We start from the raw sequence: 16,358 nt of genomic DNA on the forward strand, positions 1-16,358 counted from the left end.
AAGGCAAAACATAAGAAAAAGCAAAACATAGGGCAAAACATAAGAAAAAGCAAAACATAGGGCACCTGGCTCAGTGGTTAAAGCCTCTGCTTTCGGCTCAGGTCATGATCTCAGGGTCCTGGAATCGAGTCCCGCATCAGGCTCTCTGCTCAGCAGGGAGCCTGCCTCCTCCTGTCTCTCTCTGCCTGCCTCTCTGCCTACTTGTGATCTGTCTGTCAAATAAATTTAAAAAAATTCTTTAAAAAAAAAAAAAAGAAAAGAAGAAGCAAAACATAATAATAATTGGTAACTTTTATTGATGTTTACTGTGTGCCACACAATACTCTACCTGGCTTTTTCTTATAACTTGATGCCAACAACAACCCTACAGGTAGGTATTATTATTATTATCCCCATTGTACAGATAAGGAGACTGAGCCCCAGAGAAATCAAGTAATTTGTCTAGATCAAACAAACAGAAGAGTAGAATTAAAATCCAGAAAATTCAAGGTAATTGAATATAATGTTACATTTTTGTTTATTTCAAAATTTTTATGTTTAAATTGATTCATGAAAAAAGTTGTAAAGATCTGCTATACAACAATATGAATAGAGCTGACGGTACTGTTCTACACATTTTGAAATTTGGTAAGAGGGTAGATTTCATGTTACATGTTTTTTTTGTTTGTTTTGTTTTTTGTTTTTTAAAGATTTTATTTATTTATTTGACAGAGATCACAAGTAGGCAGAGAGGCAGACAGAGAGAGGAGGGAAACAGGAGGGAAGCAGAGAGAGGAGGGAAGCAGAGAGCTGGATGCGGGGCTCGATCCCAGGACCCTGAGATCATGACCTGAGCTGAAGGCAGAGGCTCAACCCACTGAGCCACCCAGGCGCCCCAATGTTATGTGTTTTTTTATCACAATAAAAATATATTGACTCACAAAGCAAAATTGAGTTCATTATCTATTTTATGATGGGAGAATACCCAGACCCTTAAAACTGCAACTAGCTAACAATATGTGTTTATTTTAGAATATGATAATAATCCATCAATAAAACTTAGTTAAGTACATATTGGAGTGCCTGGGTGTCTCAGTTGGTTAAGAGTCTGCTTTCAGGGACGCCTGGGTGGCTCAGTTGGTTAAGCGGCTGCCTTCGGCTCAGGTCATGATCCCAGCGTCCTGGGATGGAGTCCCACATCGCGCTCCTTGCTCAGCAGGGAGCCTGCTTCTCCCTCTGCCTCTGCCTGCCTCTCTCTCTCTGCCTGTGCTCGCTCACTCTCTCTCCCTCTGTCCCTGACAAATAAATAAATAAAATCTTAAAAAAAAAAAAAAAAAAGAGTCTGCTGTCAGCTCAGGTCATGTTCCCAGAGTTCTGGGATTGAGTCCCACATTGGGCTCCCTGCTCAGTGGGGAGCCTGCTTCTCCCTCTGCCCCTCCCCCCCCCAACACACTCATGGTGTCTCTCTTTCTCGGAAAAATAAATAAGTAAAATCTTTTTTAAAATGTTATAAATTCAAAAAAAAATGTTAAAAATTCTGCCCAAGTCATAGCCTACTATAGGCAGATAAATTAGTCCTTCTTTGAATAATATAACTAGAAAATTTAAATACATGCCTTAGTTTGGAAAATATAAGATACTATACTTTGAGAAACAGACAGGCAGTTTCTTTAAAAATTAAACATACACATACTTTAAACCCACCATTCCACTCTTAGGTATTTACTCAGAAGAATAAAAATATACATCTACAAAGACTTGTACATGAACATTCCTATTAATTTTGCTTGTAACAGCCAAAAATAGGAAACAACCCAAAACAGGGGAATAGACTAAAAACAGTTGTATATCCTTATAATGGAGTCCTACTCAGTAATAAAAAGGAATCAGCTACTGATACCCACAAAAACATGAATGAATCTCTAAACCTTAATGCTGAATCAAAGAGTATATACTATGTAATTCCATATATATATCCTAGAAAATGTAAACTAATCTATAGTGATAGAAAGCAACTCAGAGGTTGTCTGGGAACAGAAATGGAGTCATAAGAGGATTGAAAAAGGATAAGAGGACATTTTAGAGTTTGATGGAAATGATAGATATCTTGATTGTGGTGGTGGTTTTATAGGTATAAAAATCTATCAAAACTCATCAAATTATGCATTTTAAGTATGTTTAGTTTACTATACATAATTACATCATGATAAAGTTTAGGAAATTTAAACCTAGAAAATGATATAAGCTCTGACCCAGATATTAAGATGGATTTTAAAGTCACAATAATCAATCAAACTGGTATTTATACTAGAATTAAAAAAGAAATCAATGAGGGGCGCCTGGGTGGCTCAGTGGGTTAAGGCCGCTGCCTTCGGCTCGGGTCATGATCCCAGGTCCTGGGTTCGAGCCCCGCATCGGGCTTTCTGCTCAGCGGGGAGCCTGCTTCCTCCTCTCTCTCTGCCTGCCTCTCTGCTTACTTGTGATTTCTCTCTGTCAAATAAATAAATAAAATCTTTAAAAAAAAAAAAGAAATCAATGAAATAGAAACAAACCCAAGCACACGTAAGCATTTTGCCTATGATAAATGTGGCACTCCAAGTCACTGGATTACTCAAGTTGAAGATAATATTTACAACATATATGACAAAAGACTAATATGCCTATTATTTTACAAATCTATGTGGGAAAAGGTTAGTCCAATTGACAAATAGTTTAATGATTTTTTTTAAGATTTTATTTATTTATTTGACAGATGGAGATCACAAGTAGGCAGAGAGGCAGGCAGAGAGAGAGAGGAGGAAGCAGGCTCCCTGATGAGCAGAGAGCCCGATGCGGGGCTCTATTCCAGGACCCTGGGATCATGACCTGAGCCGAAGGCAGAGGTTTTAACCCACTGAGCCACCCAGGCGCCCCTAGTTTAATGATTCTTAAAACAAGAAATACAAATGGTCAATTAGTATTAGTAAAATGTTCAACCTTTCCTGTGATGATATAAGCGCAACTAAAAAAAAGATGGTATTTTAAACTTACTAAATTGGCAAATATTTTGGGGTGCCTGGTTGGTTCAGTTGGTAGAACATGATAACTCTTGATCTTGGGGCCATGAGTTTGAGTTCCACATACGGTATAGAGATTACTAAAAAAAAATTGGCAAATATTTTAAAAACTATAATATCCATTGCTAGATTGAGAGTGGGACTTTATATCCAGTGCTACTTGAAAGTACTGGAGTATAAATCAGTGAAACCTTTCTGGAGGGAAAAATAGCAAAATATATTAAAAATTCTGAAAAAGTATAAACCCTGTGGCCCACTAATCACAATTCTAGGAATTTATCCTAAACAAATAATAAAGCAAGTTCAAAAAGACATTTTAAAAGATGTTCACAAAATCATATCTACCAAGAGGGAGAAAACCTGAAAACAAATATTCAAAATTGTAAGATCAGTTAAACTATAGAACAATCTTACAATGAAATACTATGTAACCATTGAAAAATATGATGTGGTTCCATATTTACTGTCAGGGTTACATAACAAACAGGTCACAAAACTATGTGAAGTATGTCATCTTTTAAAAGCATAAATTTCTATGCACATATTTGGTTGGCAAAAGTCTAGAAGTATATAAATCAAAATGTCACTAATTTTTCCCAGAATCTGGGAGTTGGGAAAATCTTAACTTCTTCTTTTTGTTTATCATGTATTCTCTACTTTTTCTATAATCATTATGTAGTCCTTGTATAATTAAACCCATGACACAAAAAATAAATTCAAAGGAAAATGTAGCAAACAAATCTAATTCTTTTATTTTTTTAAAGAAATTTTATTTACTTCTTTGAGAGAAAGAAAGAGAGAGAACAAGAATGGGGGTAGGAGAGGGACAAGCAGACTACATTCTGAGTGGGAGCCCACTGTGGGGTTCAATCCCAAGACCCCGAGATCATGACCTGAACCAAAAGCAAGAGTCAGATGATCAACCAACTCAGCCACCCAGCACCCCTGATTCTTTTTTTAAAGATTTATTTATTTATTTTAGAAAGAGAGTGAGCATGAGTGGGAGGGGAGAGGGAGAGGAAAAGAGAACCTTAAGCAGACTTTGCACTGAACACAGAGACTAATGTGGGGCTCAATCTCATGACCATGAGAGCACGATCTGAACAGAAACCAAGAGTCAGAGGCTTAACCAACTGAGCTATGCAAGCATCTTGAGAGAATCTCTCTTTTTTTTAAAGAATCTATTTATGTATTTATTTATTTATTCATTCATTCATTTGAGAAAGAGAGGGAGAGAGCACAGAGGGAGTGTAAAATGGAGAAGTAGACTCCCCACTGAACAGAGAGCCCAATGAGGGACTCGATCCCAGGACCCTGAGATCATGACCCAAGTCAAAGGCAGATGCCTAAACTGACGAACCATCCAGGTGCCCCCTGAGAGAAAGAATCTTTTTTTTTTTTAAAGATTTTATTTATTTATTTGAAAGACAGAGATCACAACTAGGCAGAGAGACAGGCAGAGGGAGAGGAAGGGAAGCAGGCTCCCTGCTGAGGAGAGAGCCCCATCCCAGGACCCTGGGATCATGACCTGAGCTGAAGGCCGAGGTTAACCCACTGAGCCACCCAGGCGCCCCGAGAGAAAGAATCTTAAGCAGACTCCTTGCTGAGTGTGGATCCCACCATGGGGCTCAATCTCACAATCCTGAGATCATGACCTGAGACAAATCAAGAGTTGGGACACTCAACGGACTGAGCCACCCAGGCGCTCCAAAGAATCTGATTCTTAATAAACTCTAGTTTTCTCCAGATACCAGTGAAATAATTTTTTCTGTTAAGAATTCCTTTAAGAATACTCTTTTGATGCTATATATCATATGTTTAGTAAGTTTATCTAAGTAACAACAGCAACAATTAAAATTAACCACGTTTGTTGACAACTTATTCAAAGCCCTGTGCTCAGAACATTTTCACCATTACCTCATTTAATCTTCCAGCCCCAGAAAAATAAAGACCATTAACGTTACTTTATAGCCCAGTAAACTGGGCACAAAGATTAAGTGACTTTCCCAAGGTTACAGAGCTAATTAGTGACAGAGCTGAGTTTTAGTCTATGTGATTCCAGAGCCCCGTCTTATAAACACTACACCATACTTGCTTTGAAATTTAGGTAACTACATTTTTTAAAAGGGCTTTACATCAGAAATAAGATACCTCAGTTGACCCTGGGAAAGGAAATTAACTAGATAGAGAAAATAAATAGAAGCAGATTTACTTTCCACAGTAAATTCTCTTACTTTTTGAATTTTGCTCTAAATATATTGGTAAACTTACTACCTAGTTTAAAAAGAAATTTACATTTTAAAATAATTAGAAAATGTTCTAGTATAACGCTTTTGTTTTCTCCAAACCCCAAGTGAATTTTGGCATTAGTATACCTTCAAACAACACTAAAACTGCAGTTGTCAATGCCCAGTAGATATCTCAGGATACCAGTGTACAAGGAACAGAGCCCTAACTTGGATAGACTGACTATTAAAAGGTGGTGATAAGCATGGTAAGTCCTGGTAAATCCAGTCCATGGTAAATCCTTCTGATTTTTCCAGTTTACCCCTAAGTATCGTTAAAATTGGGATAAACTAAAAATAATGGACAGGATTATCCTAGGGAGTTTTCAGTTCTAACAGTCTATTAATTTTAATTTTTCTGTACTAAAGATGTAAAGACAGGAAGATAGTAACTTCTAACAGATAACATTATGAATCCTTTCAGAATTTCATTAAAGTAATATCTTAAAACTGTATTACAATTTACGCAAATTTCCCAGAAATAAGTTCTTAATTCTTAACATACATGAACTATATCTGCCAACAATCCATTTAACTTTGGGTATTTTTTCCTTGCATTTTTGGGGTGTTGAACTTGAGGAAGGACCAGCCCAGCAAAAATGGGACTCTTGGAAAAGATATTCTGTAAGTGAGGTGTCAAGTTGCCTGAAAAGAGAAAAAAAATACGAATATAAGAAAACAGAGAAATTAATCTACAATCGAAATAAACAAATTGTGGGGTGCCTGTGTGGGCTCAGTCATTAAGCATCTGCCTTCTGGGCTTCCTGCTCAGCAGGAAGCCTGCTTCTTCCTCTCCCACTCGCCCTGCTTGTGTTCCCTCTTTCACTGTGTCTCTCTCTGTCAAAAAAATAAATAAAATTCTTAAAAAATAATAAAATAAACAAATTGCTGTGTGGTCTGCATTAGATTACTAAAAAAGAAGAAGAACAATTATGTTCTTTTAATTTTTTAAGGTTGAACAAGAAACTATCTGAATATAGCACAAAAATTGGAAGTTTCCCCAGTAATCTGTTGATAGCATGTAGGCAGTAGAAAATTTAAAACCACCAGGTTCATTTTCATTTCCCAAAATATAAGACATAATATATAATGCTATCAGGAAAAGCAAACCTTTACATATTTCCATATGGGTATCTAAATAGCCTAACAAATGTTATCAGCAAAGCCTTACTCAAAACAGCTAAAATATCTAAATTATTTAGAAACAGAAATATTGCAAAGAAACAAGGCTATAGAGTAGCAGTAGAATGAAAAGAACAGTAAACAGGAGTGGAGAGAGCTAAGTTCCAGCGCCAGTTTCGTTATAACTATTTCTGTGGCCTTGGGCAAATATCTTCCCTTTCTATGCTTCAGTTTCTTTATATGTAAAATGACAGAATTAATCCCATCATCTCTAACATCTTCTAACATTACTCTCAAAACCAGAACATTAAAGGTGACCAAAAAAGGGTGATGCTTTAAGACTCCAAACTGTATCTGTTGTTAATATTTATCCAGACTTCATGATTTTCATAGTTGCTCCAGTACCTTCCTCATGATCCTGTAACTACATGTTTATGTATAGCTTCTCTACCACAAAAGGAGCTCCTCAAGCGCATCATACCCAGCAATTGCACTACTGGGTATTTACCCCAAAGATATAGATTTAGTGAAAAGAAGGGCCATATGCACCCCATGTTCATAGTAGCAATGTCCACAATAGCCTAACCATGGAAAGAACGGAGATGTCCTTCAACAGACGAATGGATAAAGAAGATGTGGTCCATAGACACAAAGGACTATTACTCAGCCATCAGAAAGGATGAATATCCAACTTTTTTATCAACTTGGATGAGACTGGAGGAGATTAAGTTATGTGAAATAAGTCAAGCAGAGAAAATCAACTATCATATGGTTTCACTTACTTGTGGAACATAAAGAATAGCATGGAAGACATTAGGAGAAGGAAGGAGAAAATGAAGGAAGGGAAATCAGAGGAGGGGGAGACGAACCATGACAGACTGTGGACTCCAAGAAACAAACTGAGGGTTTTAGAGGGGAGGGAGGTGGGGGAATGGGTTGGCTTGGTGATGGGTATTAAGGAGGGCACAGATTGCATGGAGCACTGGGTGTTATATGCAAACAATGAATCATGGAACACTACATCAAAAACTAATGATGTACTGTATGGTGACTAATACAACATGATAAAAAAAGAAATACATTTTTAAAAAATCACTGAAACTCCATGAGCAAGGCTAACTAACCATCAAGATGTTTGCGTATTCATTCAAAGCAGATCATTTAAAAAGTATAAGCGCTCATCAAATGTATTTTTGAATAAGTTATTTAATTACCTGGATATCTACAGTGGTTTAAAAAAAAGTTATCTCGATAAGTAACTTTCCATCTCTAAGTGCTTCAAAAAGATACCTAAATCAACTTTATTATTTATTTTTTTTTAAGATTTTTATTTATTTATTTGACAGACAGAGATCACAAGTAGGCAGAGAGGCAGACAGAGAGAGAGAGGAAGGGAAGCAGGCTCCCCGCTGAGCAGAGAGCCCAACGTGGGGCTCGATCCCAGGACCCTGAGACCATGACCTGAGCTGAAGGCAGAGGTTTTAACCCACTGAGCCACCCAGGTGCCCCTCAACTCTATTATTTAAAAGTCCTCTTAGAGAGATGCAAAAATATATAGATGCCAAAAAAAATTTTTTTTAGGATTTTATATTTTTATTTGACAGAGAGAGACAGTGAGAGACCACAGCAGGGGGAACGGCAGAGGGAGAGGGGGAAGCAGGTTCCCCACTAAGCAGGGAGTCCCATGCCAAGCTTGATCCCAGGACCCTGAGACCATGACCTCAGCAGAAGGCAGATGTTGAAAAAATTGAACCACCCAGGCACCCCTACAAGTCAAAATTTTAAAACAACTTTCAGACAAATTGAAAGTAGGTTTCTACTGTACCATTTTTCTTACTATCAACCATTAGCAAATGACTTAGCTATTTGCAATCTGGCTAAGAAAATGCTATTTGGGGCGCCTGGGTGGCTCAGTGGTTAAGCCGCTGCCTTCGGCTCAGGTCATGATCTCAGGGTCCTGGGATCGAGCCCCGCATCGGGCTCTCTGCTCGGCAGGGAGCCTGCTTCCTCCTCTCTCTCTACCTGCCTCTCTGCCTGCTTGTGATCTCTCTCTGTCAAATAAATAAATAAAATCTTAAAAAAAAAAAAAGAATGTCCTTTGATTTTCTAAAAAAAAAAAAAAGAAAAAAGAAAATGCTATTTACAAAAACAAAGAAGAATTTTCTACCTTCCTTAACAGCCCAAAGCATACACCTGCTGCCATCTATCAAAAAGTAGCTTCCCCATTCATTTAAAGAAAAAACTGAATTTGAAAATCAAGCAGAATTGATAAAGCAATATTTACTTTAAGCATTTAACAGTGTATTTCAGTAGTACCCACCTACTTTTAAAACAATTTTATGAAGTAAATCCAAATCAGAGCTGCTAGGAAGATAGGGGTTTCCAGTGGCCATCTCAATGATCATACAACCCAAAGCCCAGATATCTACAGGTCTGAAACAAACAAGAATAAATCATTTTTTATGGAAAAATATATAAAATGTCTCTTTTTTATGATTTTATTTATTTGAGAGAGAGCATGAGTGGGGTGAGGGGCAGAGGGAGAAGCAGACTCCCCACTGAGCAGGGAGCCCAACATTAGCTTGATCCCAGGACTTTGGGATCAAGACCTGAACCAAATGCAGACGCCCAACCAACTGAGTCACCCAGGTGTCCCTAAAATATCTCTCCTAAAAAAATTTTTTTTAAGATTTTCTTTATTTTAAAGATTTTATTTATTTGACAGACAGAGATCACAAGTAGACAGAAGTAGGAAGAGAGAGAGGGAGAAGCAGGCTCTCCGCTGAGCAGAGAGCCCGATGTGGGGCTTAATCCCAGGACTCTGGGATCATGACCTGAGCCGAAGGCAGAGGCTTAACCCACTGAGCCACCCAGGTGCCCCTCTTCTAAAATTTTTTTTAAATAATGTTCCAGCCAAAGAAAAAAATAATGATTAGGCAGTATCATTAATTAATTTTCATCTTAATATCATATGCCAACTTTAGGATATATATTAAACATTGCCACATTTTATTAATATATTAAATATATTTAAATCAAATGAGAAGCCATGTAGTAGTTCAGATGAAAAGTAACTATAATTCTAAAATTGTGGGGCGCCTGGGTGGCTCAGTGGTTAAAGCCTCTGCCTTCAGCTCAGGTCATGATCTCAGGGTCCTGGGATCGAGCCCCGCATCGGGTTCTCTGCTCAGCAGGGAGCCTGCCTCCTCCTCTCTCTCTGCCTGCCTTTCTGCCTACTTGCGATCTCTGTCAAATAAATAAAATCTTTAAAAAAAAAAAAAAAAAAGTTGGATGCTTAACCACCTGAGCCACCCAGGCGCCCTGAGAGAGAGGATTACAAGGAGACTCTGCAGTGAGCACAGAGCCTGACACGGGTCTCAATTTCATGACCCAAAGATCATGACCAAAGCCGAAATCAGGAGTTGGAGACTTAATGAACTGAGCCACCCAGGGGCCCCTAGTCTTAGTTTGGTGAGGTGGGCTTTAGCACAAGTGACTCCATTTGGGGCCAGTTGTCTCTTTTTTAACAATATAAACTTTAGAATCAATTTGTTGATATCCAAATTGGATTTTGACTGGCATTGCATTCAATTTATAGATCAGGTTGGAAGAGCTGATGTTTTGACAATATTGAGTCTTCCTTTTTGTGAACACACAATATCTCTCCATTTATGTACATGTTCTTGGATTTCTTCAGTGAATTTTGCTTTTTTCGCTTGAGAGTTCATCTTGGAGATCAATTTATATTAGCATATACCTCCTTCTTTTTGATAGCTGAATAATATTTCATAATGTGGATGTATAAAATATTACATAGCAGTTTTCATATTGAAGGATGTTTAGGTTGTTTCCAATTTTTTTCTACCCCAAACAATGCTTCTGGAATTCTCATATAATTTATCTTTGTGCACATGGGTGAGTAGATCTTTGGTTAAATTCCTAGGAATAAAGTTGTTTGGTCAAAAGTGGTCAAAAGTAGGTACATTTTTTTAAAAAGATTTTATTTACTTATTTGACAGATCACAAGTAGGCAGAGAGGCAGGCAGAGAGAAATGGGGAAGCAGGCTCCCTGCGGAGCAGCGAGCCTGATTTGGGGCTCAATCCCAGGACCCTGAGATCATGACCTGAGCTGAAGGCAGAGGCTTTAACCCATTGAGCCACCCAGGCGCCCCAAGTAGGTACATTTTTAATTTTGGTCACTTTTGTCAATTTTCCCTTTGAAGAAGTCGTATGGTTTACACTCCCAGGATGGTACACAGGAGTGTTCATTTTCCATGGTTTCATCAATATAGCAGTTATTGAACCTTACAATTTTTATCAGTTGGGTCAGTGAAGGATACAGCTCACTGTAGTATTTATATTTCTTCTGAATGTGAGATTTTTTGGCTCCTTTTTATCTATTTAAAATTCCTAGTCAGCGGGGGGATGCCTGAATGGCTTAGTCAGTTGAGCATCTGACTCTTGGTTTTGGCTAATGTTGTGATCTCAGGGTTCGGGAATGAACTCCATGTTCGGTTCCCCACTCAGTGCAGAGTCTGCTTGAGATTCTCATTCTCTCTTTCCCTACTCCCCTCATTCCCTCACTCCCCTCCCTAAAATAAATAAATCAATCTGAAAAGAAAAAAAAGGTCCTAGTGGGTGCCTGGGTGACTCAATCAGTGGAGGATTTGACTCTTGATCTCAGGGTTGTTAAGTTCAAGCTCTATGTTGGATGTAGAGATTACTTAAAGAAAATAAAATCTTTAGAAGTCTAGTGATATACGTTATCTTTAAAAAACTGATTATGTGTCAAAAAGTTAGATTTATGGGTGACTCATAATACAAGGTAAATAAATATGGGTGCCTGGCTGACAAAGTTGGTAGAGCATGTGACTCTGGATTTCACGGTTATGAGTTTAAGCCTCAAATTAGGCATGGAGTCTACTTTAAGTAAATTAATTAATTTAAAAAAGATAAACAAGTGTAAATGGTAAAGTATTAAAGATTTTTAAATTTTACTTTTTTTAAGAAAATATTTTATTTATTTATTTGACAGACAGAGGTCACAAGTAGGCAGAGAGGCAGGCAGAGAGAGGAGGAAGCAGGCTCCCTGCTGAGCAGAAAGCCCGATGTGGGACTCGATCCCAGGACCCTGGGATCATGACCTGAGCCGAAGGCTGAGGCTTTAACCCACTGAGCCACCCAGGCGCCCCAGCATCCAACTCTTGAATTTGGCTCAGGTCATGATCTCAGGGTTCTGGGATGGAGCCCTGCTTCCAGCTCTTGGCTTAGCAGAGTCTGCTTGAGATTCTCTGCTTCACCTCCGGCTCATGTGCTCTCTCTTTCTCAAATAAATAAGCTCTTTAAAAGAAAATAAATTCTCTCTCTCTTTCTCTCTCTGCCCCTCCCCTGGCTTGTGCTCTTTCTCTCTCTAAAATAAATAAATGAATAAACAAAATCTTCTTAAAAATACTTAATTAATTTCAACTTCTCCCAGAAGTGGACTCTTCAACCAGTCAATCTGGATTTACATAGTCAGCACTAGTGAGGTAACCTGCCTGACAGAACCCTGCTATCCCCTAAAGGAAGGTGACCTTACCACAAACAATCTACTCTTTACTAGTAACTGCCTTGTTCTGCCCCATTCTACCTATATAAGTCTTTCCATTTTGTACAGCCCCTCGGTGTCTCTTTCTGTCTGCTAGATGGAATGCTATCTCATTCACAAATCATTGAATAAAGGTATTAAGATCTTTAAATTTTACTCAGCTGAATTTTGGTTTTTAACAATATGGAAAAGCAATAGACCCAGAATAGCCAACACAATGTTGAAGAACAAAGTCAGAGGAAAGATACTGACTTCAAGACATATTATAAAGCTACAGTAATCAAAACAGTATGGTATTATTGAAAAAATAAACAGATCAAGAGAACAGAATATAGAGTCGAGAAATAGACTCACAAAATATATTCAACTAAACTTTGAAAAAGAAAAAAAAAGAAAATTCAGTAGAGAACGAAGGTCTTTTCAAAAAGTGATACTGGAGCAACTGTCATCCATGAGTGAGGATGTCAGTATCCTGAGATTGAGCCCTTAGTCAGGATCTGCACTCAGTGTAGAGTCTGCTTGTCTGTTCGTTCCTCTCCCTCTGCCCCTTTGCCCCCCGCCCCCCACTGTCTATCTGTCTCTCTGTCTCTTTCTCTCTCAAATAAATAAATAAATAATCTTAAAAAAAACTATTGCACTAATTGATATTTAGCCAGATGAGTTATACGAAGTTATATGAAGAACTTATATCCACCGAAAAACCTGCACATGAATGTTTCCAGCAGCTTTATTCATAACTGCAAAATGCCCTTCATTAGATAAAAGGATAAACAAAATGTCAAATAAACAATGGAGTACTATTTAGTGATTAAAAAAATGACCTATTGAGACATAAAGCAAAACAAAACCAAAAAATGAAGGAAACTTAAATACACATTGCTAGGTAAAAGAAGCCAGTCTGAAAATGCAGTATAACATATGACCCCAAACACATGACATTCGGGGAAAAAACAAGAGTATAGAGACAGTAAAAAGATCAGTAGTTGCCAGAAGTTCAGGGAGGAGGAGGAAAGGATGAAAAGATAGAACACAGAGGATTTCTAGGGGCATGGAAATATTCTGTATAATACTGTAATAGTGGATAAATGACCTTATGCAGTTGTCAAAATCCATAGGAATTCAACACAAAGAGTGAACTTTAATGTAAACTATGGATTACATTAACTATGGATTATAATTAACAATAATACATATATAATGTTTTATCAATCTTTTTTAAAGATTTTTTTTAAGATTTTTTTATTTATTTATTTGACAGACAGAGATTACAAGTAGGCAGAGAGGCAGGCAGAGAGAGGAAGGGAAGCAGGCTCTCTGCTGAACAGAGAGCCCAGTGCAGGGCTCAATCCCAGGACCCTGGGATCATGACCCGAGCCGAAGGCAGAGGCTTTAACCCACTGAGCCACCCAGGTACCCCTAAAGATTTATTTTTTTTAATAATCTCTACACCCAATATATGGGGCTCAAACTCACAACTCCAATATCAAGAGTTGCATGCTCCACTGACTGAGCAAGACACGCACCCCAGGGGTTTATCAATCTTTTAAAAAGTGCCAAACTTGGGGCACCTGGGTGGCTCAGTGGGTTAAAACCTCTGCTTTCGGCTCAGGTCATGATCCCAGGGTCCTAGGATCAAGCCCCACATCCGGCTCTCTGCTCAGCAGGAAGCCTGCTTCCTCCTCTCTCTCTCTGCCTGCCTCTCTGCCTACTGGTAATCTCTCTCTGTCAAATAAATAAATAAAATCTTAAAAAAAAAAAGTGCCAAACTAATGTAAGGTGTTAACAACAGGAAAACTGAGTTGTGGAGGGGGTAAGAAGGAGGCTGTAGGTATTGGGGAACTTTACTTTCTGCTCAATTTCTCTGTAAACCTAAAAATGCTCTCAGAAAGTAAAGTCTACTAATTAAAAAAAATTAAAAGAGAAAAAAAAGGAAGATTCTGTACTATATGTAGTATGCTTTTATTTCTGTTTAAAAAGGAGATGCTGTGGATTGATATCCAAAATATATAAAGAACTTACACAACTCAACGCCAAAAATACAAATAATCCAATTAAAAATGGGCAGATGACCTAAATAGATGCTTTTCCAAAGAAGACATACAGATGGCCTGTATTAAGAAAGAAGACTTCAGGGCACCTGGGTGGCTCAGTTGGTTAAGTGTCTAACTTCAGCTCAGGTCACGATCTCAGAGTCCTGGGACTGAGCCCCACATTGGGCTCTGTGCTCAGCAGGGAATCTGCTTCTCGCTCTCCCTTTCCCCCCCTCCACTTGCCCCATGCACTTGGGCTCTCTCTCTCAAATAAATAAATAAAATCTTCAAAAAAAAAAAAAGGAAGAAAGAAGACTTAGAAAGAAAAAAATATTAAATCTATAACCTATCATTCCATCTTAAGACAGTGGACAAGGAAAAGCAAACTAAAACTACAGCATGTGGAAGGAAGGAAATAATAAAGATAAGAGTGAAAATTAATGAAATAAAGAATTTTTTGAAAAAAGAAAAAAATTACCCCTCTCCCACTCCCCTTGCTTGTGTTCTCTCTCTTGCTGTTTCTCTCTCTGTCAAATAAATAAATAAAATCTTTAAAAAAATCACTGAAACTAAAGCTGGCTGTAAAGATCAACAAAGTTGACATTCAACCAGAATGACTAAGAAAAAAAGAGAAAAGACTTAAATTATAAGAATCAGAAATGAAAAAAGTAACATTACTACCAACCTTACAGAAATCAAAAGGATTATAAAGGAATAAAATGAATAATATACACCAACAAATCAGATAACTTAGGTTAAATGGACAGTTTCCTAGAAAAACACAAACTATTAAAACTGGCTCAAGAAAAATAGAGAATCTAAATAAACCTGTGACAAGTGAAAAACTAGAATTCCTAATCAGAACACTACATACAAAGGAAACCCCAGGTCCAGATGGCTTCACTGTTGATTCCATCAAATATTTAAAGAAAAATTAATACCAATTCTTTACAAACTCTTTCAAAAAACAGAAGAGGAAGAAACACTACACAGAACAAACTGGTATTTACCAGAAGGGAGGTAGGAACAGGGATGGCTTAAAGAGGTGATGTGTATTAAGGAACACACTTATGATAAGCACAGGGTATTGTATGGAAGTGTTGAATCACCATATTGTACACCTGAAACTAATTTTATACTATATATTAACTAACTGAAATTTAAATAAGCATTGTAAAAAAATCAATAGAAAACTATAGACCAACATCTCTTACCAATATCTCTCATGAATATGGACAAAAATTTCTCAACAAAATACTAACAAACTGAGTCCAGCAACAAATAAAAAGAATTACACACACTCTGGCATCTAGAAAACAATAACACAGAGAGAAAGAGAGTCCTAAATATAAAGAACAAATTAGTAAGAGCACCTGGCTGGCTTAGTTGGAAGAGCATTCAATTCTTGATCTCAGAGTTGAGAGTTCAGGCCCCATGGTGGGTGTAGAGATTAGTTTAATTAATTAATTTAATTTAATTAAAAACTGAGAACCATAAAGAACAAACTGGCAGTTGTCAAAGGGGTAGGGAGATGGGTGAAATGGGTAAAGGGGATTAAAAGGTACAAACTTTAAAAAAAAAAAGAAGTAATGGGACGCCTGGGTGGCTCAATGGGTTAAGCCGCTGCCTTCAGCTCGGGTCATGATCCTGGGGTCCTGGGATAGAGTCCCGTATCGGGCTCCTTGCTCAGCAGGGAGCCTGCCCCTCTCTCCGCCTCTGCCTGCCTCTCTGCCTGCTTGTGTGCTTTCTCTCTCTCTCTTTCTGACAAATAAATAAATAAAATCTTTAAAAAAAAAAAAGAGGTAAAAACTCCCTGTTATGAAATAAATAATTCACAGAAATGAATAGCACAGCATAAGGAACAAAGTCAATAATATTGTAATATACTTGCTGTGGCGAACACTTCATAATGTATATAACTGTTAAATCGCTATGTTTTATACCTGAAACTATTTTAATATTATGTCAATAATACTTCAATTAAAATATATGTATTTAAAATATATGAATTCGGGGTGCCTGGGTGGCTCAGTTGGTTAAGCAACTGCCTTCAGCTCAGGTCATGATCCTGGAGTCCCAGGATCGAGTCCCACATCGGGCTTCCAGCTCCATGGGGAGTCTGCTTCTCCCTCTGACCTTCTCCCCTCTCATGCTCTCCCTCACTCTCTCTCTCTCAAATAAATAAAATCTTTTAAAAAAAATAAACAAACAAATAAATAAAATATGTGAATTCATATGTATTTAAAATATATTAAAATAGGGGCGCCTGGGTGGCTCAGTGGGTTAAGCCACTGCCTTC

General features: G+C 37.8%; 1 protein-coding gene across 5 annotated transcripts in view; it reads right to left on the bottom strand.

Annotated features, from left to right (window-relative positions):
- Positions 1–16,358, bottom strand: part of CDKL3 (cyclin dependent kinase like 3) — a 123,192-nt gene that overhangs the window by 72,990 nt on the left and 33,844 nt on the right. For all 5 annotated transcript variants that reach the window (XM_047730806.1, XM_047730805.1, XM_047730804.1 and 2 more), the window contains exons 5-6: positions 8,763–8,875; positions 5,826–5,965 (exon numbers count right to left, since the gene is read on the bottom strand). In XM_047730806.1, the coding sequence (XP_047586762.1) occupies positions 5,826–5,965; positions 8,763–8,875 (253 nt within the window). The remainder of the gene's footprint in view (positions 1–5,825; positions 5,966–8,762; positions 8,876–16,358) is intronic.

Source organism: Lutra lutra, chromosome 5 (genome assembly GCF_902655055.1).
Source record: "Lutra lutra chromosome 5, mLutLut1.2, whole genome shotgun sequence".
NCBI lineage: Eukaryota > Metazoa > Chordata > Mammalia > Carnivora > Mustelidae > Lutra > Lutra lutra.